Source organism: Leopardus geoffroyi, chromosome C3 (genome assembly GCF_018350155.1).
Source record: "Leopardus geoffroyi isolate Oge1 chromosome C3, O.geoffroyi_Oge1_pat1.0, whole genome shotgun sequence".
Classification (NCBI taxonomy): domain Eukaryota; kingdom Metazoa; phylum Chordata; class Mammalia; order Carnivora; family Felidae; genus Leopardus; species Leopardus geoffroyi.
Window position 1 is genome coordinate 25,704,544 of NC_059338.1, and position 28,000 is coordinate 25,732,543.

Below are 28,000 nucleotides of genomic sequence, written 5' to 3' on the forward strand. Positions count from 1 at the left end.
AACTCTCTGTCCACTTTATATATATATACATCTACAAGCACGCCCCAGCCGCACTCACGAGGCCTGGAGAAGGGCCTTCAGTCGTCCATCTTTGGCATCAATCTGTCAAAATCAGCTTTTCGGTACAGACTGCTCGCTCCTTTCTGTACAACATGAATTAAATATATTATCTGTCTTTGTGCTGAGTCACAGGACATTCACAGTACAGTGGGGGAGGAAGGGAGGGACTTGTGGGGAGGCCAAGACCCCCCAGGGCTGCCCCTCAGGCTGAGGGGTCGGGCTGGGCAGGGGTCTTGTGTAGCAAGGCCGGGCCTGGCCTCCTCTTGGCCTTGCCATTCGAGATTCAGCCAAGTGTTGAGAAGACCTTGGGGATACAACAGGCGTGCTCTGAAGGGGCGGTGAGGGCGCCTTCTTTGGGGCTGCGGCCCCTCATACTCCCAGCCTCTCAGGATCAAAGCCTGTGCGTTCTATCCCACCTTCCTCCACCTCAGACCGTGGCATTTACACCCTACCCTCTGGGGAGACGGGTGGGCAGAGGTATGGGGAGGCTGGTGCCAGGATTGGGTGGAGCATGGATAGGGACGCAGGGGTGGGAAGGAGGGAACGGGGCTGGGGGGAGGGGCTGTGCTAGCCCCAAGGAGCCGAGGCCGGCCTGGCACCAGTGTCAGGGTGACCTTGCCTATCTGCGTGTCACCCCCAGGACCCTGGCCCAGGGCCGGCTGATCAGCGCCCGGGCTCGATAAGCAGGAACCGCTCTCAGGAAAGGGTGGATAGGCAGGGGCTCGGGTCAGAGCTCCAAGGGCAGTGAGTGCTCTACCACCTGCCAATTTAAGGCAATCCCGTTCAGACCAGGAAGAGGGGTGGGAGCCAGCTGAGGTGACAGAGTGAAGCTGGTGGTACCAGGGCCACCTCTGGACTCAGCTGGACTCCAGCAGCATATGGGGCCTCTGGCCAGGAGAGGGGATGGGAACATGATGAGGGTGTGGAGAAGGGGGGGTGGGCTGCTATTCTCTCTGTTGCTCCCGGGACACCCTCCCTTCGAGTGGGGGGGGGTGGGCTTTGGCACACACATGGGCACGCAGGACTCCAGGGTCCTAGACAGGGTGCCGTGCTGCTTCCTGCTCTCAGAGGGGAAGAGGGTGAGTGAAGTGTGGGCAGGGGTGGGGGGGGGGCACGGTGCTGCCCATGTCCTGGGCACGGTGCTCAGTCTGGCCCCTGGAGTCTCCCGCCTGTGTGGGTCCCACGCTGGTGCCCGAGCACTTCAGGGTGAGACGGGGTCTGAGGTCCCTCCCCGCCCCCTCGTCTCCTCCTAGGACAGCGGCTCCCGCCCCGGCTCCAGGGCCGGTGACAGACGGTGTGGTGTGTAGGTGAAGGCTGCAGGGGAGGCATGTGGGAAGCAGGAAGAGGAAACAGCCGTGGCCAGAGGTCTTCTGGGCCAGCCATCAGCCTTTGCTCCTCAGTCCTGCTGGGGCCACACAGGCCCCGTCCTGCCTGTGGTTGTGCTCACTGTGACCTGTCGTCTCTTGGGCCGCAGCAGGGGGGGTCACGGCTCAGAAGATGCTCTGCCTCCGGCTCTTCCCTCGTCCTGGACAACAGAGGGGAGAGGTGGGGCTGCAGAGAGGGGCCTGGGCAGAAAGGGGCCCGAGATCGGGAGGGACGGCCGTGCTCCGGTGCCACTCTGACAGAGCCAGCAAAAGTATGGTCTCAGAAGCCAGCAGGTCCTGGGTTCAAATCCCATCTCTGTTACTTACTAGCCGCATGACACTGACTTAACCTCCCCTATGCCTCAGATTCAGTGACTATGGGATTATTCAGCATTAATAGTACCTACTTCAGGGCACCTGGCTGGCTCAGTTGGGAGAGCCTGTGATGCTTGATCTTGGGGTCGTGAGTTTGAGCCCCACGCTGGGTGTAGAGATTACTTAAGAAAATATATATACACACACACAAGCACTAGCCATAAGGGGTGTTTTAGGATGGACTGGAATAACGCACCTGTCACCCCCTCAGCTGTCCTAGAGACATGGTATGGAGGTGACAGTATTCAGAGTGTGAATGCACCAGAGAGAGCACGCACCTTCATCGGGGCTTTGTCAGTGCTGTGTCTGGGGTGGGAGTTGACAAGGGACACCCTGGAGGAGGAAGCCTGGGCAGGAGATAGGGAAGCCAGCCCCTTCCCCGCTCCCCACGGGCTCCCCGAAGGAAAGCCCATGTTGCGGAGGCCATGCTGATTTCCCCGCTGCAGGAGGGGCTGGTGGGCCCCATCTCTGTTCTTCCGGAGGGAGGAGCAGCCTGCCTGGTCTACTCCAATAAGGGGAACGGTGGGGGAGCCCCTACCTGGCTGCTGAAAGGCCAGGCCCCGGTAGCCCGGGTCCTTCTGGAGCTGGATCTCCTTCAGGGAGAAGATGGAGGCAGCTGTGACGAGGGAGGGAAAAGGCAGGGAGAGAGCTGGGTAGGGGCGACCTGCTCCTGGAGCCCGTGGCCCCCCACACCTCCTGGCTGGGGAACCCCTTCATTCAGGACTGGGCCTTTCAGGCGGTGTCTTAGATCCCACAGTTTCTCCCCTTAGTGTCGGACGAGAACCCAAGGAAGAGAAGCCCCGGGCCCAAGGCTGCTCGGCTAGACTGGGACCTGTGGCCTCTTTGCTCCAGCTCTTCCGCCCACACCTGCTGCCCCTTCTCTGGTTCCGGGGCGACCCTGGTCCCCCTCCCCCAGCCTCCCCCAGACACTCACTATCTTCGAGCTGGTGCACACGCTCCCCCAGAGACCGGAAGTAGGGGTGGCTCAGGGCAGCCTCTGCTGACATGCGGCTCTTGGATTCATACTGAAAGGCAGAGGGTAGGCTATTGGGCCCTGGCTGGGGACTCTGGGCACCCCTCTGGGCAGGGCAACTACTGCACTAAATGAGGTGGCCAGGATGCGAGGGGCCGCAGTCTAACCCAGGAGCCCCCGGGGTCAGCCGCCAGCCTCCAACTCCAAGCCAGTCCTAGGTCTCCACTCTTAGGGTCTCCAACTACCAAGAGAAAGACAGAAACGGGACTTCCAGAGAGCGACCTCCTCTTGGGATGGAAACACAGACGCTAAAGCAACCATGACCACAACATCAATAATAGAAACATTAACCTGTGATATCACCAACTACCCTTCACTGCGTATTTCCTTCACGACAGGTCGCATACTGTGTTCCATGATCTCAATTTGTCCTCGTGACCATCTTCAAAACTACGAATTATTAATTCCTCTTTGCAGTTGAGGAAAAGGAAGCCCAGAAAAGTTCTAGAACTTGCCCACGGCTACACTGCTAGTAGGTGGGTCTGAACTGAGGTTCGAGTTCAGAGCACGCCCACTCCCAAGTCCCTCTTGGGCCTGGGTTGGGGCGACAGGGTGGAAGATGGGGGAGACGCCTGAGCTCTGGCGGAGGGCCCACGTGGGGCACGGGGGTTCGGCGCTATTTGGCTGCCTGGGCCCGGCCAGGCGCACACTCACCAGGAGGAGGCTGGTCAGGAGGTGGATGCCTTCGGTGTCCAACCTGCACGAGAACGGAGCGGGCACAAGCCTGATCTGGGTGGGGTGTGTGTGTGTGTGTGTGTGTGTGGCCACCTCCAGAAGGGACAGCCGGGACCACGAGCAGGCCAGGAGGTGTGGGGAGGCACGGCTACCTGGGAGCGTGACTGATGAGCGGCTGGGGGAGGTATCGTGGGAAGTTGTAGGCTCTGAACTCCGACAGGGCCAGCACACCGGGCCACGTCTCTTCCGTAGGGGTCCCTGGGGAGACGAGAGGGGGTGGGAAGGGCATGGTGAGGGGCCAGGGCCAAGGGCGGCTTGGAAAGGTGCAACGAAGGAGGCGGGGGGGGGGGGGCAGAGAATGGCCGAGACCACAGGGGTGGCCGCTCGGGTGAGAGCGAGGGGGAGCCCCTCTTCCCAGTCCCTTTAGGCGCCTGGGCTGGACAGAGTCCTGGCGCCCCCTGGTGGCGAGAGGGAGGGAGCGGCCGGAGACTGACCGAGGAGTCGGAAGATGAGGTGTAGTTCCTCCTTGACCGTGGAGCCGGGGAAGAGGGGCCTCCCCGTGGCCATCTCGTAGTGGATGCAGCCCACGCCCCTGCGGGGAGCAATGGGCAGGGGCGGCGTCAGGCTGGGCCTCCTCGCACCTGCCCTTCCTAGGGCTGCTCCACCAGGGCACCAAGGATGCCCTGCCTGCCACGGTGGCTCGAATGGTCATGGCTCTGGGGTGGGCGGCCCGGGACACTGGAGGCTGGCACAGCCCAATCCGCCACCGTGGCCTGTCTCTGGGGCTTCTCTCGGCTCTCCCCTCACGCTGTGGAGTTTGCGGCTGCACCCATGTGGCATCCTTAAGCAGTGCTGTCTCAAGCTTTGTCCACGTGTGCCCCCACCGGAAGAGGAAAGTCCATAAATCCACTCTCCTGGGGAACCCCTGGCACAGAGCACAGTGGCCATTCATCGGAAACCTGTGTTTTAGCTTTAAAACTGGGCTGATTTTTCATTCGACCCCAAATCATACGCGTGTTAATTTTCACACAAAAACGATATATCCTTTCCGAAATTTTCAGTAGAACCGATGCTTGGGGGAGATTCCTCACGTTTACTCTGGAAGACCTCCCGTACCCTCTGGTCACCTCCTAGGGGTCCCTGGGGGCATGTTTCAGAAGCATAGCCTTGGAGGGTCTGTTTAGAGCCAGGGGAACCCCGGGGTAGTCCAGACTTAGTTTTTCATATCCAGCTACTTCAGCAGGAGGTCACATGGTTTCTAGTCAAAGGTTAGGCAGTTCTTTGCAGAGGGACTTGAGGCCGCAAAAGGGAATGTAGGGGTGTGAATGCCCCCTCACCTTGGCCCCACGGCGCTCACTCACCACATATCGATGGGGGTGGAGTACTCTGTGGACCCCAACAGCACATCGGGGGGCCTGTACCACAGGGTCACCACCTCATTGGAGTAGGTCTTCGTGGGCACCGACTTGGCCCGCGCCAGGCCTGGGGACAGACATGTCACTGAATCGCCCTCCCCCCCCAGCCCCCGCCTCCCGAGGACACCGCGGCGGATCCCCCCTCGCCTTGCCGGGCCGTGGCCCTCACCAAAGTCAGCCAGCTTCAGCTCCCCCCTCTCGCTAATGAGCAGGTTCTGTGGCTTCAGGTCCCGGTGCAGGATCTTGCGGCGGTGGCAGTAGGCAAGGCCCCGGAGCAGCTGGAACATGAAAATCTGCGGGAGGAGGGGAAGAGGACGGTGAGTAAAGGAGACAGCGTGTCCCACGTGGGAGACCCTGCGTCTCTGCCCCACGGCTCGGATGGGGAGGGGGCAGGGACGGAGGGGCAGCGAGGTGTCCGGAGAAGAGCTACCTCATGTTTTACCCATGCTGCTCCCCATCCTGGGCTCCGTCCGTCCCAGGGGATCGCATCCACAGAGGAGGGCATCAGGTGTGCTGGAGGCCAGAGAGTTCTCTGGCCTGGGAGCTGGGGGAGTGGGGGGGGTGGGGCACGAAGGTGCCAGGAAGGGCCTGGGCGGGGAGGTGTGCCCTTGATTCTTTAACAATGACCAGAAGAGGTCACTCATCCTTTTACGCTTCTCCAGAAGGCTCCCTTTATCCATACACTCATTTGACGGATGGGAAAGTGGTGCTCGGAGCTGGCGAGGGGATTCTATGTCAACAGCTAGATGGTGGTAGAGGGTGTGTGTCTACACTGGTGGGGTAGAGAAGGGTGCTTACCCCGAATGGCAGTGACCTTGCACACCCTCATACATTTGAAATTTTTTTTTAACGTTCATTTATTTATTTTTTGAGAGAAAGAGACAGAACGTGACGGGGAGAGGGACAGAGAGAGGGAGACACAGAATCGGAAGCAGGCTCCAGGCTCCAAGCTGTCAGCACAGAGCCTGATGCGGGGCTTGAACCCACGGGCCGTGAGATCGTGACCTGAGCTGAAGTCGGACGCTCAACCGACTGAGCCACCCAGGCACCCCCACCCTCATACACTTGAAGGTCTGAGCAACCTCAGCAGCTGGGCCCCTATTGGTGAGCGTGGGTTCCCACGCTGGGCTTGCAAACAGGTGGGTGCCAAGATAGGGTGTCAGAGGGGAGGCGGCCCTCCTTGAGGCCCTCACCTTGACATTGTGCATGCTCATGAGGTTTCCACAGTGGTCCAGATACTGCTTCAGGTCACTGTCCTGGAACACAGAGCCTGGCTCAGCCCTGACTTGTCCTGACCCCCAGCCGGAAACCCCTCCCTGGGCAGAGCCCAAGCTCCGAGCTGCCCTTTAAGCCCCCCTGGCCCACTCCCGCATGGGAGCATCTGAGAACCTGGTTCTAGAACAAGGCCTGGGCTGCCCCCTCCCGCTGTCCCCACCCCTACCACTGAAAGGAGAAGCCGCTAGCCCCAGCCCAACTCACCAGGTACTCAAACACCAGGGTGAGAGACCGCTCCGTGTGGATGAGGTCATGCAGCGTCACAATATTGGCATGCTTTAGATTCTTCAGAAGAGACACTGTAGGGTGATAGGCCCACCTGGGTCCCTGGGGCCCCACAAACCCCTCATTCCCTCTCTTCCCGCGATCAGCCTCGGGAGCCCCCCCCCCCCCCAGCAATGGCCCTCTGTCCCCAAGCTCCCACTGGGGATCAGGTCAATGAAGCCCTCCTCCCAGGAGCCCCCAGGAGCACAGGACCCTAGGACGTTGTACCCTCTCGGATGGCGGTGCAAGGCGCCCCCTCCTCATGCTCCAGCCGGATCTCCTTCAGGGCCACGAGGTTCTCTGTCAGTTTGCTGCGCCCCTTGAAGACTGTGGCATAGGTACCCTGGGGACAAGAACCCCAGCCGCACCAGCCACACTCAGGGCCCACAGTCCTCTGTCCAGCACCCTCCCCCTCGTGCCTCCGCTTGGGCTGGGCCCTTCGTCCCTCTTCTCCTTTCACTGATATTCTCTGTTTCCTCCGAGGGCCACCTCTCTATGACTTTCTCCCTCCCTCCTCCCTGTTCAGGATGCACTGTCCTCCCCCGAGGCCCCCAGTAGGCGAGGTGCCCTTCTATTCTAACACCAGTTTTGCCCTTCCTCGTGTCGACGTTTACAGGTCGGTCTCCTCTTTGGGTTCCGGGTGGGAGAGGGCTGTGTCTGTAGACCTCCGCCCACCCCAAGGCTCTGACACCAAACGTGGTAACAGAAACTGCGGACGGCACCCAGTGCTTACCGTGTGCCGGGCACTAAGTGTGCACACGAGCTTATTATAGTAACCTGTTCCGGCCTCACAACCCTAGGCGGCAGAGCAATTGCATCTCCGTTTCCAGAGGAAGAAACTAAGGCAGAGAGAGGTCATACGACTGGCCAAGGCGACAGAGCTAGCAAATGCTAGAGCAGGGATTTGAATCCAGAGAAGTACTTTCAGGCAAAAAAAAAAAAAAAAAAGGCTGGATTATGCCCAGAGCCCACGGGCCACTGTGTCCTCAATGTCCTCTCTCCAGGACCTGGGCCCCCCTCAATGCCTGCAAAAGGCTGGGCCAGACTGGCCGGCCAAAATGGTACGCCTCTGTGGGGCGGGGGCAGTGAGAAGGCAGGGAGGGCAAGGAAGGTGCTGACCCCACTCTTGAGCGTCCTGCCCGGTCTCTTACCTCCCCCAGTTTGTCCAGTTTCACGTACGTTTCCAGTTTCCCAAAGCCGATATCTGACTGAGAGGGAGAGACACAGGGTCCTGTGAGCTTCAAGGCCCCAGTAGCCCCACATACATGACACCCCCCCCAACCAGCCTCCAGGAGGGAAGGGAATGAGACCCCCATTGGTGAGAGGGAAGAACAGAGGCTAGCGGGGACGAGGGCAGCCACAAATCCTGCCTCTTGGCCTCTCCCCTCTATCCCTGTGATAAAGGAAGGAGCCTTGGAAGTAAGAGTTCCCTCCTCGCCTGGCAGTGGAGGGTGTGGAGCCAGGGCTGGGGCACACGGGACTGCCGCATACCTTCTCCCTGTCTGTCTCCGCCTTGCTCGGATGACCAGCTCCCCCTGGGCAGGAACTGTGCCTTTCAGGACCCACTTCAGAACCCGCCTCCCCGGCAGCCTCTCTCATCAGCATACCTTCTCTAGCTCAGTGGTACCCGACCCTTAACGACAAGATTCCCGGACCCCACCACCCGGAGTCTGATTCTGTAGGTATCTGGAGCAGGGACCAGAGTCCATGTTTTTTGCAAGATGCTCCCAAGGAAATCTGATAAGCGTCCGCGACTGGAAAGCACGTGACAGCTGGTCTATGGATCTCACCCCAGTGGAGATCCTGCGGCCCAGAGAGGGCTGGGGGCTCAGCCCCAGGCCCGGCGGGACTCCTCTAGGGAAGGGATGTTGACCAAGTACAAGGTTTGTGAGTCTCCTGAGGCCAGCAGGTGGCGCTGGAGGCCCACAGACTACTGCAGGCCTCAGCTGGGATCCTCAAAACGAGGACCGATGTATCCAAGTTGGGGAGAGGATGGTCCACCCTGGTGACCTCTGACCCTTTTAGGACTCACCAGGGATGCTCGGCGGGACATGCGGCTGAGCGGTTTGGGCAGGTCTGGACTCTCCAGCTGTAGCTTCTGCAGGAATTCCTGGGGCAGGCGGATGTCCATGGGCAGAGAGAGCCTCTTACTGATGTCCTACGTGGCCGGGATGAGACAGGGACACTAGCAGTTGCTCCAGGTTACCTCGTGCTGTGGGACCCTCGCCTTTCCCCCAGGGCCCGGCTTTCCTGTACAGTAATCCCAGCAGGGCCAAACCATGGACTGTGGCCCCAGGCTCACAGCTGCTTCAAAGATGTGCTCAGAGACATATGTGAACACACAGGGGTTGCTGTGTGACCTTAGGAGGTCCCTTCCTCTCTTTGGGCTGCAGTATAACCATCTATGGAACGAGGTTCCTACAGACGCTGTGATGCCGTAAGCCTGTTTTTCATTTACTTGGGCACATGCATACGGGTCACAAGAACAATAGTCAAATTGTCCAGCCCTTGCCATGTACCGGGACTGTTCTACGCACTTGGTATATATTAACTTGCCTAATCTCCACGATGGCCATTTTGACACAAGGAGACTGGTATGCAGTGCTTGAGAAACTTGCTCAAGGTCGCAGAGCTGAATAGTGGCGGAGCTGGGATTTGAACCCATGAAGCCTGGTTCCCACGCAACCACCCTCCTTGGGCATACGTTGTAGACGCGTCTGTCACCTGCACAGGGCAGAGCCCTGGGCCCCTCACCTCCATGGAGAAGCGACGCTGATTCTGCCGCCGGTACTGCATGCCCGGGGACAGCTGCCCAGGGTCCTCCCCGCTGTCTGTCGGGGAGAAGGTGCTGGACGCCGGCTGGGGGTCTCTGCTGAGAGGACTGAGCTGCAGGTCTGAGAGCAGAGGCATGAGTTGCCCACCCCGGCCCTCTGCCCCGGAGGGAGGGGAGGGGTGGGGAGGGGAGTCTGCTGCCCCACCTCTGTCCTTCCCCAGCAGTGAGGGCGTGGTCAGGACGGGCCAGGAGGGGCCCTGGGGGAGCATCAAGGATGGGGCGGGGGTGGGGAGGCAGACACCTCACCCTCATTGCGCCGGTTGTGGAGCTGGTTGAACTGCTCTGTGAACTCGGTCAAGGACTCCTCGATGGTCTCTGTGCGGGGCACGGATAAGGAAAGACGACGCTTAAAGTTCTTCATCTTGTTCATGGTCAGCAGGGACCAGGCAGCAGGGCCTAAGACGGGAGAGGGGAGAAGGGCAGGTGAGGACACGGCACCGGGTCCGTGCTGACACCAGATGTGAATTCTGGGTCTTGGTCTCCGTCTGCCCCTCGAGCTCTGGGGCCCTGCATCCAGAAGCTGGGGTTGCATCTTCTTAACCAAAGTTCGAGCCCCCAGAGGGGAGGATCTAGCAGCCCTCTTCTTCCCTGCGAATCTCGTTCCCCCAGGATCCCCTGCCCCCGGGGGAGACGGTCACACCATGAATCAATCAGTATAGCAAAGTACTGCTCATAATAGCCGCACGATGTGCCAGCAGGACCCTGGGGGCCTCACCGGGGCCAGATGGTAACCTTTTAGCTGCTGGAGGTCTAGAAGGTTCTCAAAAGAGGCCTCGAGTGGCAGCAAGGGGACCAGAACTCGGTGACGCTCAGGCCAAATAGCTCTTTACCAACTCGTATGTGAGAGCCTGAGTATGAGAACAGCCAGTAAGCCTTACTGATTGACGCCCACAAGCTGAACATCAGCTCTGCCTACAGCTTTGTGACAGAATCTGGCCCCAACTCCCATTTCATCGTGCTACTGACACCTGGAGGTCCCTCTCTGGCTTGTCCTAGGTCCCTGGGAGACAGGAGAAGACAAGGAAGGGACAAGGGAGGGGACATATGCATCTGAGCGGGCCCGGCCCCATCTCTCCAGCTGGAGGGAGGTCAGGAGCAGCTGAAGGTCTCAGAGGAAACACAGAAGTTTGCTGGAAAAAGAGGGCCCCAGGGACAGGAGGCTGGGCCCGTCCCTCGCCAGAGCCCCGAGGGTGGCAGGGTGTCCACTGCAGAGAACACAATGGGGGAAGAGGGTGGGCTGCTAGACTCACCCCCAAGGCCCCTGTCCCAACCAGAAAGGGCTCCCTCCTTGTGGCTCCCCAGCCCTCCTGCCCTCTGAGTGAGGGGACACCCCCAGCCACCCAGTAAGACTGCTTCTTCCTACAGACCCTTTCGTCTCTATCCTGCCCTGAAAACCAGAGCGGGGCTGGGCCACCTCGCTTCCCCAAATCACCCCCTCCCTGCTCTCCTCCATGATTTCATAAGCTCTCGGTGTGGCTGCCCTCATCCCGCTCTGCCCACACCTCCCTCAGCTGCAGGGGGACTGAGAGGCCTCACAAGGGCCCCACTGACGCCTGCCAAGAAGACACCCAGGGCCAGTCCTGTGATGGGAGGGGGGCACCCTGCACCCTCTCCCAGCTTTTACCCAAGCACCAGGCACAGCCCATCCCCAGGGGATGCTCTCCAGCCAGTCACTAGCCAGTACCCCGTTGCCGAGGCAACCAGACCCCTCCGGAATCCTCCCAGTTTAAGGGATTATGGGTCAGTAACATGTTTGCTTTGCTTAATGATCATCCTCTGTCCTCAGCCAGCCTGGAAAGGGTCCCTTCCCTGGGCCTGCTGGCTCCTGGCTGCCCCCAAATGCACCTGAGTCGTGGCCCTGCAGCAACCCTGAGCCCAGAGACTGGGGGTGGCCAGGCCCTCTTTCCTCAGGCCGGCAGGTCTCAGCGTAGAGGTCTCAGGTCTGCACTGCCTACCGAGCCCATCTCTGTCAGCGGGTCCTGGAGGCTCACTTAGTTCAGTGAGGACTGAGCAAATGAGGACCGAGCACCTACTGTGTCCAGGCATTGTGCTAAGGCACGGGGGTCACGATGGCGAGTAAAGTGCGGCCTGTGTTCTCAAGGAACTCGGGCTGGTGACACCTTTGATGACAAGGTATCAGAAGCTCTTCTACCAGCTTCCTTGGCAAAGCCCAGCAGGCTTGGACTTTCCCGGTTCTCCATCCCTAAGCTCATTCCTGCCAGCCAACCTCAGCCGCTCCTCCATGGCTCTTTGCCATCTCGGGCCTGCCTTCTGCTTTTAAAAAAAAAAAATTTTTTTTTGATGTTTATTTACTTTTTTTGAGAGAGAGACAGAGACAGAGCGTGAGCGGGGGAGGGGCAGGGAGATAGGGAGACACAGGATCCGAAGCGGGCTCCAGGCTCCGAGCTGTCAGCACAGAGCCCAATGCGGGGCTCAAACCCACGAACTGCGAGATCATGACCTGAGCCGAAGTCGGACGCTCAACCGACTGAGCCACCCAGGCGCCCCGACAAGACTAATTTTTAAAAATCAATGTCAAAAGCTCATTCTGATTAGTTTACAAAGAATAACATTAAGGACGGACCAATGTATTTTCTAATCACATACGTTCTATTAAAATCTGTCATCATTGGGGCGCCTGGGTGGCGCAGTCGGTTAAGCGTCCGACTTCAGCCAGGTCACGATCTTGCGGTCCGTGAGTTCGAGCCCCGCATCAGGCTCTGGGCTGATGGCTCAGAGCCTGGAGCCTGTTTCCGATTCTGTGTCTCCCTCTCTCTCTGCCCCTCCCCCGTTCATGCTCTGTCTCTCTCTCTGTCCCAAAAATAAAATAAAAAAGTGGAAAAAAAAACAATCTAAAAAAAAAAATAAAATCTGTCATCATAGAATAAATGCACAAAGGAATTTAGTCCACTGAGGCAGAGCTAAACTCCGTATTTTAATCCAGATTCTTACACTTTCTAGGTTATCAACACATTAACACAAAACTATAGTGCAAAATTTTAAGGATCCGAACAAAGAATTTATCTTAGTTTTAAGGCAAGTCAGAAAAATTTTCAGTTGAGCAGCACAAGATTTATCAACCTTAATAAAAATTTAAGTAACACACATATGAAATACAACATAAAAAGACTACTTTTTCATGGCATTAACAGTTTTATGTCAGTATGATGTCCTTCAGACACCTGAACAAAGTGGCAGAACCGGGCACACCATAATCATCGTAAGTCCCCATCTGTAAATTTAAAAACAAGCAGAGTTACTATTTGTGAGTCCCTCAGTGGAGTCCAATGACCACTCACTGATGGGTGTCTATCAGGAAAGGTTTTGGTTTTTTGTTTATTTATTTTTGAGACAGAGAGAGACAGCACAAGAGGGCAAAGGGCAGACAGAGACGGAGACACAGGATCCGAAGCAGGCTCCAGGCTCCGAGCTGTCAGCACAGAGCCCGACGCGGGGCTCGAACCCACGAAGCGTGAGATTATGATCTGAACGAAATCAATGCTCAACCGACGGAGCCCCCCGGGCGCCCCTGGTGCCTTCTGTAGGACTCACAGATGGGAAGCTCCCAGAGGGCAGCCACCCCACTTCACGCTGTAGTGGCGGCCAGCTGAGGGCGAGGGGGTGTCCCGCGGTAGAAGTTTCGTGATAGCGGCGGCATATGGGTTCCGGGGACAAGAAGATCTAGGCGTGTCCTTCCTGTGGCCTCCCATTCCCAAGCAGGACAGGAGAGTAGAGATGTCCCCACCGTACAGGTCCATTGTTTACCAAGCGGGCTGAACGTTAGCAGCACCAAGGGAGTATTTTTAAAAACTCAGATTCCTGGGTCTCACCCTCAGAGTCTGGAACGGAGAATGGGGACTGGGAAAACGAACTTTTTTTTTTTTTTAAAGAAGCATCCCCAGTGCTCTGGACACGGAGCCCTGGTGAAAAGCATCCGATGTCCAGGTAAGGGATGGTAGTTCACCCCGGTTTCCAGCTTCTGTGCTGATGGGGAATCCTCAGAGCTGGGGAGGTGCAGGAGGGCAGAAGGAAGGCATGCCGAGTAAAGCAGCAGACCCCCCCACCCCTCCCTGCCAACCACCACCGCACAGAAGGGAGAGGAATGTCTGCCCTGCAGACTGATGCCCCAGGCTTGGTCATCGTTATCCTAGGGCCTCGCGGCAGTGGGGGGGGGGGGGGCAGTCACTTGGCTCCTTGAGGTCTGAGCTCTGCCAAGAGGGACTAGTCACGCCCCCTCCTAAAAACAGCGCTCCCCATAAAGCCGTCCTGCAGTCTGGGATTTATGGGATGGCATGCTGGGTTTGTGTTCGGGAATCCACCAGTAGCTGCCATAAATCTTATGCCCTTGCTCTTGTCTGTAGGGAAGGGGGGCTCATGAAAGGCCTTCGGGGAGGGAGGCCCCCAATTTCTGCAAGACTCGAACCTGCTCCTGCTCTCCCCTCACTTCGGTTAGGAGCCAGGAGCCACCGGCTTGGGTCTAGGGTGGGGTGGAGGGTGGGGTGGGAGCTGGAAGGAGGGCGAAGCAGAGGACGGCTTCTCAAGCAGGAATGCAGGGCCACGCGATGCGGAGGGATGGGGACCGGCTGTTCTCCACCCACTCGGGACCCAGAGGAAGTGACTGTCACTGTAGCAGGAGGGATAGAGGGCAGATGTAAGGATGGACTTTCTGATGGTGACAGTGGAGCAGGCGGCAGGGGTGGTGGCCACAGCGGAGAGTGGACGTCTCTCTCTGCTGGGGACAATCGGGGCATTGAGCCGGACAGGGTCTTGGGTGTGACAGGGCAGACGGAGTGGTGAATGGTTAGCTGTTCCCCAGCTCAAGACATAAGATGCCTCTGTCGCTTTTCCCTTGAGAGAATCGGCTCTTCAGATTTGGGGGTCAAGGGGGAAGGGAGACAGGAAAAAGGCCTGTCACCTTGGTGCTGTCTGCCCCTCACCCCCATCTGGGGACAGAAGGGCTCAGTGTGACCCAGCCTGCGGCCGGCCCAAGGCTGGGCACAGTGTGGCCTTTGTCCCTGGGCCAGGGAGCCATCTGGGGCTGCCTTCGTGCAACTGGTGCCAGGGGAGGAGGGGGATGGGCGTGGGGGATGCTGGCCTGGCTGGGCTGTCTGGGGGGGGGGGGGCATGTCGAAGCAGAAGGGCCCCCCTCAGGAACTGTGGGGTAGACCCTCCACAAGCAGATGCCCAACTAGGCCTTCCTTCCTGCACCCCCTGCCAGGGAAGCCTAAAGCTCTCAGCCTACCTGCTGTCACTTCCTCCCGGGCATACACCGGCCAGCCCGGAGCTTCCTGCTGGGGCCAGAGAAGCGGGCAGCACAGGAGGAACCGGCCGGGAGGAAACCGACACTTGCCCAGAGGCCACCATGCACCCAGTGATGAAGGGCTGAACTTCTGGAATGTTAGCCGCGGCACTTACAGATCCACCACCGCACCCCCTTGCTGGCCCAGGCAGGGAGGACGCTGAGGCTCCAAGATGAGAGCTGACTTGCTCGAAATCATGCGGCAACTTCCTGGTCATCGCGGAGTGCACAGACTCCGTGACCACACGGCTCCTTGCTTCTCTTAAGGGGAGCTCTCCCCGCCCCACCCCTCCCTATGGACGAGGCTGTGAGTGCTGTTTCCTGTTCCGGGTCTCTCCCACCCCCGCCCCGAATTAAAAACCAAATTCAAATCCTGGTGTTACATTAGCAGGGCTGGATGGTGGCAGTGATGTTCTAGGATCTCTTTTAGCTTTGGTTCTGGTCCTTCATTTGACAAGTATCTATTGAACAGCTACTACATGCCATGCCCTGTTGTAGACCCTGAGAATCCATTTATGAAAGAAACAGACATAGTTCCTGCCCTCGTGGTACTTATATTTTAATGGTGGGGAGCAGCAGACAAGCAAACAAATACATAAATGCACAGGATGTTAGATGGCGACAAGTGCAATGGAGGAAAACGAAGTAGCAAAGAAGGATGGGGTGTGGGGGTGGGGTGTCGCAACCTGAAACAGGGTGGTCAGGAAGGTCTCCATGGGGAAGCGACACCTCAGGAAGAATTCCAAGAAGGCGTAGGCGAGGGAGTTAGTCATGCCGAACCTGGGGGGAAGCAGATCAGTGCGGAACAGGAGGTGCAAAGGTCCTGAGGCAGAATGTTAGTGTGCTCTAGGAACAGCAGTGTGGTTGCAGAGGAGGCCATGGACGAGCACGGAGCAGATGGTGTTGGTCCCCACAGGGAACAGGAAGGTTCTGGCAGATGACTGACATGATCCCACTTAGATTTTAACAGGGTACCTCTGGCTGCTGTGTTGAGAACAGACCGTATGGGCAAGGAAGGAAGCGGGGAGCCTAGTCAGGAGGCTCCTGTAGAGATCCAGGTGACAGATGGTGGTGGCTGAGACCAGCGTGGGAGCAGTGGAAGTGGTTGGCTTCTGGATATATCTTGCAGGTGGAGCCAAAGGGATTTAGGGACGGATTTGTATAGGGGGTGACCGAAGGGAGTCAAGCGGGACCCTGAAGGGCTCTGGCTGGAGCACGTGGAAGGATGGGGTGGCCATCGGTACAGGTGAGCAAAGCTGGGATGGAGGTTCTGGAGGGAAGCCCAGGAACTGGGTTTGGGGCAAGTGTTGATGTCCCGTGGGCACCTGTGTGCAGGCACAGAGCACCCGGACACGGTGCAGCCCGCACAAGGAAGACACTAGGAGATGTCAGCTCTTCTCTAGCCTTCTCTCAAGCCCCTGCTAAGACGCAAGGATGTGCCGGAAGAGAGGCCCCAGATCCAGCTCATCAGACACGTCCCTCGCACACCTCTTTACAGCCTGTGAAGGGCTCTGAGACCCCGGATGGAAGAGGGGCAGGAGGCAGGAGCCCGTCAGCTATCTGCAGGCCTGAATCCCCTGACAAAGAAGGACAGGCCAGGCAGGCAGGGTCCCCCCCTCCCCCCACCCCTGCTCAGACTGATACAACTCTCCAAAGCCATGCAGGGCAGAGGACCCCGGTCCTCAGAGGGGAGAAAGCTCCCCACAGCAGGCCAGGCCGGTCCACAGGCCCTTTGCACAGGTAGTCCGGACACAGCCTGCTGCCCCCGACCCCAGGACAGTCTCTCCTAGCTCCCCCGCCTACCACCTGCCGGGCCCTTACCGGGAAGCTATGGAGGCAGAGAAGGAGGTTGGCAGAGCATCCAGGGAAGCTGGGTAGGAACGTCCACCTCACGGAAGTGAGACTAACGTGGAAGGCAGGGGTCAGCTCCATCCCTTAACCTCCAGGGAGCCAGGCTTTGAGATTCCTCTCAGCAAACCCTTCCGAGAAGCCCTTTGCCTTCTCCCTAAATAAAGCCCCAATCTGCAGCCTGCACCCAAGGTCCTTCGATCCAGCCCCCTTGCTCCCCGGCTTTGCTCTCCCTGCTCCCCGCAACCCTAGCTCGGCTCCAGCACCTGTACCCCCTGCACACGGTTCAGGCCTGGGGTCTTCCAAGGCTTCCCCGAACCCCCAGGGCCACCGGGCGGCCCTGTGATGGACACAGTCCGAGAACGCGCACAATCTCCCAGGGCCACAGTGAGGACTTTTCAAGTGCCTCTCCCACAGGGGTGCTCTGCTCTCTCTGCCCGGTGCCGGTGACATACAGCAGACAGGCACGTGGTGAGCATCTACCGGGTTCCAGGAACAAGTCAGATGCTTCTCCCAGCCCCTCTTCTGGTTTCGTCCCATTTTCTTTTCTTTTTTAGATCCCTGTCTCCGTGGTCCCGGGGGCAGGGCTCCAAGGACAGAACTCCCAACTGCCCACTTTCTGGAGCCCAGAGGGTCTGAGCCTCAGTCTCAAAGGCTGCCCACTGGCCAGGATCCTCAGGGCACCCTCCGCTGCTCGCTCCCTGCCCCCAATCCCGGTCACTCTGCCGCTTTGGGCGGGTTTCAAAAGAACAAGAGGCCACGGCCGAGCAAGTTTGCAGCCGTCATGAGCTGGGACTTCAGAGACATGCCCTGTTCCCAGTGAGAAGCGGGCCTCAGGGAGCCCTGCAGATATTACCTGTTCTGCCCTCCTCTGGCTGCCCCGGCCCTGCACAGCGTGGGGCTTCGGCTTCTCCAGCTTGTGACAAACCTCAGGCCCGCCAGTCACCCCACAGCTGCCTGGAGTTGCTGCCATAGCAGAAGCCCCGGAGCCCCCATCACGGACCTCACCCCCGCCCCAGCTCCGGCCTGGATGGGAGGCTGGGAGCCTGGCGCGTTCTGGGTGGCCAGCCTCGAGGAGGACAGATAGGCCCACAGCTGCCCCGCCAGTGAACAGATGCTGCCCGCAGCCTCTGTTTGGAATGCAGGAAGCAGGCGGGGAAGGCCTTCCGGGAGCCAGCCGAGCTGACCCGCAGGAAGCATGGTCAGGAGGTGAAGTGTCTGGGGCTCAGGGGGGCCTCTGCTCTCTGGACAGATGCACCATTTACCCCTGCAGGGTTCCACCTGATGGAAGTGTCCTAGAGTGAGGGCCACATGCTGTCCAGGCCTGCTCTCCGAAATTCTCTGCCGCTCGGAGTATGGAAGAAACCCCAGCTCTCCCACCTACCAGCACCGTGACCTGGGAAGACCCCCCCCATGCCTCAGTTTCCTTGTCCGCTAAGTGGAGAGAATACCTAATCCCTGATCCAACTGCCAAGAAGCTGCCAGACTTAACTTTCTTGGCTACTTTCTGACAATATCACTCTCCTCTTTAAAATCCTTCAAAATAACATTGCCCTCAGACAAAAGTCCAAACTCCAGGGCCCAGCCAACTAGGCCTCTTGTGTTTTGATCTGTCTCCTTCTGGAATCTCGGCTCTCACCCCTCCCTGGAGGGTTATGGAGTTAACCCCCCATATGGAGGGTTGGTAAGACTGCTTCTAAACTCCAGTGTTGCTTTCCCTGGAAAGTCACATGTGACCGCACCTCCTTCCTTTAGGTAAAATGGGATGCTTCCTCCTTGTCACTCCCATTCCAGCCTGTGAACATCTGTCCCTAGACTGTGATGTCCTTCGGGACAAGAGCAGGGGCTGTTTTCCCAGCACATCTTACACAGGGTAAGGAACCTACAAGGTGATCAGTCCGTGTTCGTGGAGTAAATGAGACCATCGGGCCACTGCACCCCAATGGCCTGTTTCAAGCTCTTCCCTCTGCAGCTATAATGGGGACGAGGCCCATTGTCCTCCCTCCACCCCCCAAGGTCCCCTTGAACCTCCAGGGTGCTCTCTCTGTGTGAGGCATATGTGATTCTCTTCCTACATCCAGCCCAGCCAAGGCCCTGATTCTAAGTGGTTCTTCTCATCAGGCCAGCTCTACTCTAAGCAGGTAGGCCTCGAGCGCCATGGGGGTGAGCCTGGCCCTGCCCTCCTTCCGGGCACACCAGAGCGAGCCCTGCGGCCCAATCAACCAGCCCTAGTCCCCCGGGACGTCGCTCCTCCTTGGTTCTCCTGACTCTCAGTGGGAACTGGAACACAGGCAGGACTGGTGGGCCAGGGACTAGGGAAAGCCAGGGAAACGCTCACATCTTCAAGGCCTGACAGAGGCGCAGACTCTTCCACGAGGCCCTCTGCGACGGTCCTCCCTTCTCCTCCAACCGGAAAGCCCACTGGCCCCAGCCTGTGGCATGCCAGCCGTCCCCAAGCAGAGCACTTGGCACCCTGTACTGTTCCTGTTCACCTGTCTGCTTCTCCAGTTTGCCTGTGAGTTGTTAGGGCAAGGACTGGGTCTGACTCGTCATGACACCCCCAGGGCCTGGCACTGAGCGAGCCCTCAAACGATCAGTGAGGGAGTACCTGCAAGGTGTGACTTCTGAGTTCTAGGGGCTGTTCAGAGACAAGAGAACAGCCAGGAACAGCCAGGAGACTGTCCGTTGCTCACTGGCCTCGAGGCCTCAGCTGTAACCGAACCTTCCTTCTCTAGCCCTCCACTGATGGCAGTGGTGGGGGCCAGGGGGCCACTGAGGCATGGGGGGAAGCTGCCTGCCCCACGACAACTCCCTCAGTGAGGTCTGCAGAGGTCTCTACTTGGGCTGATGACCCACCATGATGGCTAGACTGGTGACGGAGAAAGTCCTAAGGGGGGGTTCCAACCAAACACCATCCATTGGGGCCTACAGGGCTTGTGGGGAAGGGGGGATGACAGGGCCTGGACCCTCCTCATGGGTTCCCATCCCTCAGGGGCAGACTCCCAGTGCCTCACAGGTCAGGTGCATTATCCGGGATCAGACCTTGACCTTGACCCCTCCTGACCCCCTGACTGCCCCCACTTGTAGCCCCTCTGTGTGGGCCCCACACCAACCCTGCTGATATTCACTCTCTGTTGCTCTCTTTGGCTTCTCACGGTTCAAGGAATGGAGGCTCATGTATCATCTTCTCGTATTTTCTTTTTGACCCTTTTTGAGACCCAGCTAAGTCTAGTCTGCAATCTTTGGGGAGGCTCTGAATTTGCAAGTGATACGATGGGACAAGGTGCCCTTCCGCCAGTTCTAGTCCTGGCAGAACATCCCAGACCAGAGGCTACAGCAAGGGGCCGTGTAGGCAAGACCTGTCCCCACATTGTCCTGCTTCGAGACTGGGCCCGCCTCCCCTGCCAGGTGAGAAGCCCGCTCCTTTCAGCAGGCTCCATTAAAGACCCTCAAGGGGGGCACCTGGGTGGCGCAGTCAGTTAAGCGTCCGACTTCAGCCAGGTCACGATCTCGCGGTCCGTGAGTTCGAGCCCCGCGTCGGGCTCTGGGCTGATGGCTCAGAGCCTGGAGCCTGTTTCCGATTCTGTGTCTCCCTCTCTCTCTGCCCCTCCCCCGTTCATGCTCTGTCTCTCTCTGTCCCAAAAATAAATAAAACGTTGAAAAAAAAAAAAAAAAAAAAAAAAAAAAGACCCTCAAGGATGGGGTGTCTGGGTGGCTCAGTCGGTTGAGCATCCAACTTCGGCTCAGGTCATGATCTCACGGTTTGTGGGTTCAAGCCCTGCGTCGGGCTCTGTGCTGACAGCTCAGAGCCTGGAGCCTGCTTCTGATTCTGTGTCTCCCTCTCTCTCTGCCCCTCCCCTGCTCATGCTCTGTCTCTCAAAAATAAATAAATGTAAATAAAATAAAATAAAGACCCTTAAGGAAGGTCCCTCAGCCACCTAGCCCAGCATTTTCATTTTTTTGTTGTTTTTGTTTTGTTTTTTAGACTTAATTTTTAAGCAATCTCTATAGTCAACATGGGGCTTGAACACACAACCCTGAGATCAAGAGTTGCATGCTCCACCGACTGGGCCAGGCGGCCCCAGTCTAGTGTTTTCAAAATCCCAAGGTCTGGAACCTTTTCTTCAGTCCCAAAGGAAACAGCTCACACCTGTGTCCTCTGCATTTGCTGAAGTTTAGAAGCCGGTGCCCACCAGCTTCCACACGATAAAAAGGAGGAGAAATAAGGCCTATCAAGTTCACCCACCCTGTCCCTCATCCACGGAAGAAGCCCAGATTTCATGGTGGTCTGTCACGGGATCTTTGTTAACATCAAGTGCTAGCATCCCTGGGGACCTCTCAGTCTCAGGAGCAGGGAGGGCAGGAGGGGAGGCTTTCCCAGCATCTCTCGACTCTGTTCCTATTTATATTCCACTCCCAGTCGCGCCCCGTCCCCCCACCCCAGTCTGGCCCACATTCCAACAGGACCCCCGGCCAATATTTCCCAACCTTTAGGGCAAGCTGGCCTCCTCACATTCAGCAGGGCTTCCCTCCCACCAGGCTGGGCCCAGGCGGCCCCCTCTGCCCAGACCTCCTCCCACCCCTCCCCGCTTCCAAGGCGCCCTCCGAACATCTCACAGTTGTTCAGCTTATCCTCTAAATGCCCCCATCAGTGGCCCCTGCTGCCTGGAGCTCAGGCTCCCCCACTGGTTTCTCCTCGTCACTCGCTCCTTCCACAAGTACCTGCTCCGGGCCAGGCACAGTCCCAGGCTCCACGCCCCGTCTTCCCCTCCCTCAGCCTTCCGGCTCTCCTCCTGCTTCTCTCTGCCCCTTGCGTCTGTCAGATTCACTTCCTCTACCTGTCCCTCAGTGCCCGGGCTCCTCCGGCCCTCTGTTCTTCCCCTCCACACACTTTCCTGGTGACCTCATGCTCTCCCGTGGTGGAAACCAGCAGCCACGTGCTGATGACTCCCAGACCCACAGCTCCGGCCCCAGCAAGCCCCGGAGCCTCAGTGCTACCTGTAGATCTGACCACCTGCCGGGCCACCGCCGGCTGGATGTCCCCCCACCAGGGTCTGAAATACTAGAATAAACCTCACTGGGCCCCGATGTAGCAAATAGTTTGAGATGTGTTGTTAAGTGGAAAGGGCAGATGTGTACCACTGGTAAAGCTGTGTGTGTGCTAGATAGGCACGTGTCATACGTATACACTTACACGTGTGGACTTGTAAATACGAACACTAGATACAGTCCAGAAAGATGCAGGTTAAAATGCTAACGGGAGTGAGCTCAGGGTGGCAGAATGGGGGTGACTGTCGCATCTTCTTTTTGCTTATTCGCATCCTCCAATACTTCCACAATGGCCATTCATTGCTTATGTTAAAAGAAGTAACACTTCTTTTTAAATAAAAAGAAAGTATTTTTAGATTGAGATTCCGAAACTGTTTAGTGCAAGCCTTGGGAGGGCTATAATTATCTGGAACAGGGATTGGCCAACTTTTTCTGTAAAAGGCCAGAGAGTCAATATTTTAAGCTTTGGGGGTCATATGGTCTCTGCGGCAGTCACACAACCCTCCCCACCCCCCCCCCCCCACCTTGTAGAAAAGTATCCAGAGATGGGGCGCCTGGGTGGCTCAGTCGGTTAAGTGTCCGACTTCAGCTCAGGTCATGATCTCACGGTTCGTGGGTCGGAGCCCCGCATCGGGCTCTGTGCTGACAACTCAGAGCCTGGAGCCTGCTTCAGATTCTGTGTCTCCCTCTCTCTCTGCCCCTCCCCTGGCTTGCGATCTGTCTCTCTCAAAAATAAATGTACATTTAAAAAAAAATTTTTTTTTTAAATACCCAGAGACCAGATGTAACCAAGTAAGTGTGGCTGCATTCCAGTAAACTTTGACTCGTGGACAGTAAAACTTGAATTTTATGTAAGTCTCCATGTCTTCGAATATTATTTTCTTCTTCTGACTCTTCCCCAACCATTTAAAACCGTAGAAACCATTCTTAGCCCACGTGCCATACTGCAACAGGCTGGACCAGGCCGAGAGCCAAGTCCCTTGTTTCCGAGCGTCCAGTGCCTGTGTGACACTTGAATCCAGCACCCCCTGCTTTGAGAGGTTTTTTTTTCCCCCTCATTATCTGGCTGTGGGGAGGCCTTCCAGGGTTTCCTGGTTCATCTGAGCCGTGGCAGGGACCAGGTCCGCAGGCCTCCACTGGGGAAGCCCCTGTCCGTGCTCCAGAGTTTAAAAGAACAGCAGAGAGAGTGTCTCTCCTGGAGTCTCAGAGTACAGCTCACCTGATTAGCACGACCAGCAAAAGCTGGAACCACAAACCAGCAGTCTTGCATGGAGCTTTAGAAATCCCTTGATCTGTGCCCTCATTTTTCAGGCGAAGGCAAGACTCAGGGGAATGGGCTGCCCAAGACCACTCAGGCTGAAGAGGCCGAGCTGAGACCAGAACTGAGGGCCTGTGACTATAAGTGCAATGCCCTTTTTGCTCCCTCAGGGACTGCAAGGACCTGCCCAGAGATAGCTCTCTCTGCACAGAGCAATATCACCTAGACAATCATCAGCCCACCCAAGGACCCGCTTGCCTAGGGAAGAAGCCATGTCAGGTATGGCCTCAGCCCAGAACATGGCACCCAGCCCAGCCACAGTGGAGGGTACTGCCCGCTGGGCTCCGTGCCAGGAACAGGGAGGGGCTCTGGGACCCCTCGTCTGGCCTCATCCCAGAGGTGGTCTGGAGACCCAGCACTGCTGACGTTATGAGGGATACCCTCCAGCACGGGACCTAACTCCTACCTGCTTCCAGGCACCGAACCCTGCCACGGACACAGGGAAGGACCCAAACCGGTCACCCAGCAAGGGTCTCCTCTGCTGGATGGCTGGGGCCAGGGAAGAGAAGCAGCCTCGGTTCCTGAAGGGACCCCCAGAGGCAAGAAAGGGTGGGTTTCTTTAGGGAGGCAAGATGTAAGGACAGAAACCATTCTGGAGTTCTGCTGGAACTTACCACGATAACAATAAAAATGCAGAAGGTGCCTGGAATGAGGGAGGGTGGAAATGGCTTAGGAATACTGCCCTTCTGGATTTGAGGCCGAAGCCCTGGTTTCTACAGGGGCCATGCAGAGGCCAGGCTACTGAGAACTGCTACGTGTGTCCCAGTGACTCTGCTGGCCACCGCTCCTCGATAATGACACGAGGTGAGGCAAAAAGCTAGGAGTGCTGTGGCCACGACCTCACGGACATCCTCGTAACCACACGAAGTAATACTGCAACTCTCCCCGTTTTCTAAATGAGGAAACTGAACCTTGGGTGAGCAAGTCCCTTCACCTAGACCCACCGCTCACTGAACAGCAGGGGCAGGATTTGAACGAACCTCAAAGTCTGTAAAGCGCCCCCACCCACGCAGGACATTAGACGGGCACTTGTAAAGAATGAGTGAAGGCATCAGCCGTTACGGAGTGCTCTTGTCTGTCCCCCGGCCCCCCCCCGCCCCCCCCCCCCCCCTAATTCCAGGGAAGACCTGAACGTCGGTAGGTGCGGTGCCAGCACAGGGTGAACCATCCTCGGCTCCAAGAAAGAGGCTCTCACCACCGTCCCTTCAAAAGTTCTGGCCAGTGTCTCCGCCACCAGGGTGCCCTGTCTCAGCGGGGACACTCATGCCTGCAGGGAGCTTCAGGACCCTTTTTGGTTGTAAGCTAAACCTCTTCCTTGCCTGCCCACCCCTCCCCCTCTGCAGACGAAACTGGGAAGATTTCAGAAGCAGATGGGCTCTCCTTCAGACAGGAGTTCTGGCTGAGATGCGCCTACTACTTTCCTTCTTCCTTCATCTGCTGCCGCACCACTGGCCAGCTCCTGCCGGGCCCGGCCCCCAGCTCTGGGGCGACCCCCGGGACCCCAGCCCCCTGCCCCAACTGCCAGAAGCCCAGCCTCAGCGCTGGGTTCTGTGGGTGTGCCCGCCGCTGTGGGGACCAGGACGAGACAAGACTAACCGTGGCGTGTTCGCACCCCCTGGAAATGGCAGAGTGCCCACTCAGCAGCTCACGCAAGGAGGGCAAAGGCAAAGGGTCCAGGGTGGGGGAGAGAAGGGGTTAGGGCAGGACACAGGGCTAGAGAAGAGAAATGTGACTTGTTCCCAACGAGGTAAAGCTGATCAGGTGAGTTTGGACCCAGGCCAGCCACTCCCTCATGGACAACAGAGCCAAACAGAGACCGTAATTAATTAAGTAGCGAGCAAGGGTCTCCTTACCCCAGGAAATGGAGGCCCCGCCAGAGGCCTGTCAGAGCAGGAGGCTGTTGGTTTTCCAGCTTCCGGTGCCCCCCTCACTCATGCTGGGAACTAGAGGGCGGAGTCCCTACCACACAGACTCCTGGTCCCCTCCTGGCAGGTTTCCATCCAACCCTTCTTTCCCAACTTGCAAGAGCAGAAACGATGTGCAGGGCCCAGCCTGCTGGAATTAGGAAAGCCTGCCTCAGTCTCTACCCCAGAGCCAGGCATGGTGTGATAACTAGGAAATTTCCTTCCCAAATAACCTTCCACGGTACAGCTAGCAGTCATTTAACATCTGCTGCGTGCCAGGCACTAGGAGTTGTTTTATTTAACTCATGTGACAATCCTCCTTACGATGAGCCCCATTTCACAGATGAGGACACTGAGGCTGAGAGAAGCTCAGGAGTTTGCTGGGGAGAGGGGAGTCACACAGCTTGTATGTTCTGGAGCCGGAGTCCAACAAGACCCTGGGTTTGCCCTCCCGTGTAGGTCTCAAACTCAGGGAGGAAAGGAATCGGGAGGGATAGACGGACATGCCGGACAAAAATCCCAGACAGGGTGACCCCCGAAAGAAGAGGCATGGCTGGAGTAGCAGCTGAGAAGACAAGCCAGGCTCCACCCTACAGCATGGGGCGTGTTTGCTTGGGCCCGGCCGGCCGACGACAGAGTCTGGGTCTACAGAGAAAACAAGTACAGCCGTAAAGGCAGCTCCACGTCCCCTGGGCCCTGGGGGGTGGCTTCCAGGGCAGGCGGCTGGATCCCAGGAGATCTCAGACCAAGAACCCACTTGTTCCTCAGATCTGGTGCCTTCTCTCCTGCGACCCATGGAGAAGCCTGGCTCTGCCTGGCACAGGACAAGCACGGGGGCCTCATTTACTCGGAGCACCACACCCATCCTTCCTTCTCCTGAGGACTGATGTCAAACCAGAGAACCCCCAGAGTGGGCTGGGATCTCCCTTGATGGGGCAGGGACTGCGAGCAGGGAGCTCGGGGTCGGATGAAAGAAGGCTGGATCCCACTTATGTGGGACTCTGGGAAAGTTGGCCCCTCAGACTCTCTGTTTCCTTGCCTGTAAAACGGGGCTAGTAATGCCTACTTTATAAAGCCGGGTAAGACACTGCTTGGCACCCAGTAGATATTCTATAAATGGTAGCCATCAAGGCATTCAGAAATCGGATGTAACTACTGAAGTCTACTCTGGTTCCGGGAAGCCCCATGAATATGGGAAGAACAAAGGCTCCAGGCTCCTGGAAGGGCATGGGCAGACAGCGGGGAGAGTCCCAGAACCCTAATGGGCAGTGAGGTTGTAGGGGTGGGGGGAGGTCTGCCTCACAGGTTCATCAGTCCAAACAGGAGGTGGCTGGGGCAGAGTAATCCGAGCCAGTAGCTTTGCTGTGGCAAGGTGACCCTCTCTCCAGGCCGCCTTCAAGATGCAGACCCAAACCCAGAAGCCACTGTTGCCTGGGCCCATCCTTGCCTCCCCTCCACCCTCAGCAATTTTCCCAGCCCCCTCCCAAGGCCACACTAAAGGTAGGGGCTCTCCCAGGGCCGGCAGTGCCTGTCAGCCCGTCCTCCCAGCATCCTGGAGGCCTCTGCTCCCTCAGGCCAGCGTCCTGGAATGTGCTGTGTGCCCATGCCCAGTGGAAAACGCCACCGAACATGCTGTATCTCACAGGGTACTGACCAGGAGGGGCAAGCTGGTGTTGGTAGTGAGTCACAGCGCCCAGGCCGCAGCTGGGGAACTGCTGAGGGTTAGGCTGGGGGGAGGGAGGAGATTCGGGGAGAGCTGACCTCCCCCCACTCCTCACACCACCCTAACTTTGCAGCCCCCCACCTTCCCCCCCTCTTCCCCACCGCCTCCCTGTCAGGAAAGGGTTTGGAGAGCCTTAAAGAGGCCACTGGTGCCTAGGGGCGTGCTGACCCCACAGCACAGAAAATCAGTCACTGTCTCAATAGCCAGAGGCCCACAGGGCCTGCAGACAGCTCCAGGGAACCCCTGCCACCAACAGGGAGAGAGGAGAGGCTTCCAGCCCATTCCCGATTTCAGATCCCCGATCCTCTCCCTCCAACCCCCCCCCCCCATACAGCAGAATCCTCCAGCCACACAGCGCAACAGGCCGCCCGCCCTTCCCCACCGCTGTATTATTAACCCTTCGCCCACGACTGCTGCGGGGTGGGGGCCGCTGCCCCCGTGGTCTCCCTGGTGGGCAGAGAAGAGGCAGCAATCCCCAGAGGCCCCAATCCATCCCCCTCTCCCCAGCGCTGGAACCTGCAGGGCTTCGCGTGTCCTTCCACCTTCACCCCAGGGCTCTGGTCTCCCACCCTCCAGCCTGCCACTCTGGAAAGTTCACCGGAGCCCAGAAAGCCCTTCAAGGCGCGATCTGGCCCCACATTCGCGGGTTCTCCCGTCACCCGGAGACTCCTGACCCTTGCCCTTTCCAGAAGGAAGGGCGACTAGAAAGCGCCTGGTCGGAGCCTGGGTGGAAAACTTTGCTTCCTAGGGTTCTGACCGGAGCCCGGGGGCCAAAGTGAGTCCCGGCGGAGACTCCCTGGGTGGGGGGTGGGGGAAAGCTTCGGCTGCAAAATAGCGCACCTGGAACTTGGGAGGGGGCCGCACGGGGCATCACCCACCCCCGGCACACTGGCCCCTACGCCTCGTGATCTCCGATCTCCCCGCGGCGCTCCGGCATTTCCCTCCAACCTCTCGCCCCAGGGCCAAAGCAGACCGGCGCCTTTAAGAGCCGCTCCGCTTACCTTTGCTCGGTTTACCCGGCGCCGCGGTGCCCCCTCCTCCGACCGCCCCCTTCCTCCCCCGGCGCGCCGCCCGCCCAGCTCTCCGGACACGGCGCGTCGCCCGCGGGACTCACCGCGCGTGTCTTGGGGGCCGCGGCGCGCCGGGTCCCGCCCGCGACGGCCGGGGTGCCGCGGGGCTGGGCGCCGTGCCCTGCGCCCTGCTGGGGACCCTGCCCGGGCGCGGGGCTGCTTCCCCTGCTCCGGAAAGGTGAGCGGCTCCCCGGAGGAGCCGCAACCTGAGCTGGAGGAGGAGGAGGAGGAGGGAGAAGGGGAGGGGAAGGGAGGGTTGGAGGAAGGTGGGGAAAAGGAGGGAGGAGGAGGAGGAGGAGGAGGAAGGGAAAAACCCGGCCCCCGCCAGAGTTTTTCACGTGTACAAGTTGACTCCTCCCCCGTGCCTCCCGCCCTGCCCACAGCCGCTGCCAATCCCCAGGGCTCCCTCTGCCCGAGTGCCCACCCCTTTCTCCCACTCTGGGAACCAGGGTCCAAGAGCTTCTTCCGGTTTCGTTCCTTAGGCCTGGCCCCTGC

General features: G+C 58.3%; 1 protein-coding gene across 7 annotated transcripts; it reads right to left on the minus strand.

The window, feature by feature from the left end:
- Positions 1–28,000, minus strand: CDK18 (cyclin dependent kinase 18). Of its 7 annotated transcripts, none has more exons than XM_045456259.1 (16): positions 27,550–28,000; positions 9,541–9,690; positions 9,216–9,355; positions 8,494–8,619; positions 7,613–7,669; positions 6,690–6,804; positions 6,402–6,496; positions 6,116–6,178; positions 5,092–5,215; positions 4,869–4,989; positions 4,002–4,099; positions 3,660–3,765; positions 3,487–3,529; positions 2,734–2,824; positions 2,338–2,392; positions 1–1,585 (listed from the first exon to the last, which is right to left on the minus strand). In XM_045456259.1, exons 2-16 carry the CDS (start codon positions 9,662–9,664, stop codon positions 1,504–1,506), a joined length of 1,440 nt encoding a protein of 479 aa, XP_045312215.1. In that variant the 5' UTR covers positions 9,665–9,690; positions 27,550–28,000; the 3' UTR covers positions 1–1,503. The 7 variants fall into 7 exon arrangements, with proteins under 7 accessions (XP_045312215.1, XP_045312212.1, XP_045312214.1 ...); XM_045456256.1 differs by having other exon boundaries at positions 2,338–2,415; positions 27,550–27,767; XM_045456258.1 differs by lacking the exon at positions 27,550–28,000 and adding an exon at positions 27,437–27,534 and having other exon boundaries at positions 2,338–2,415.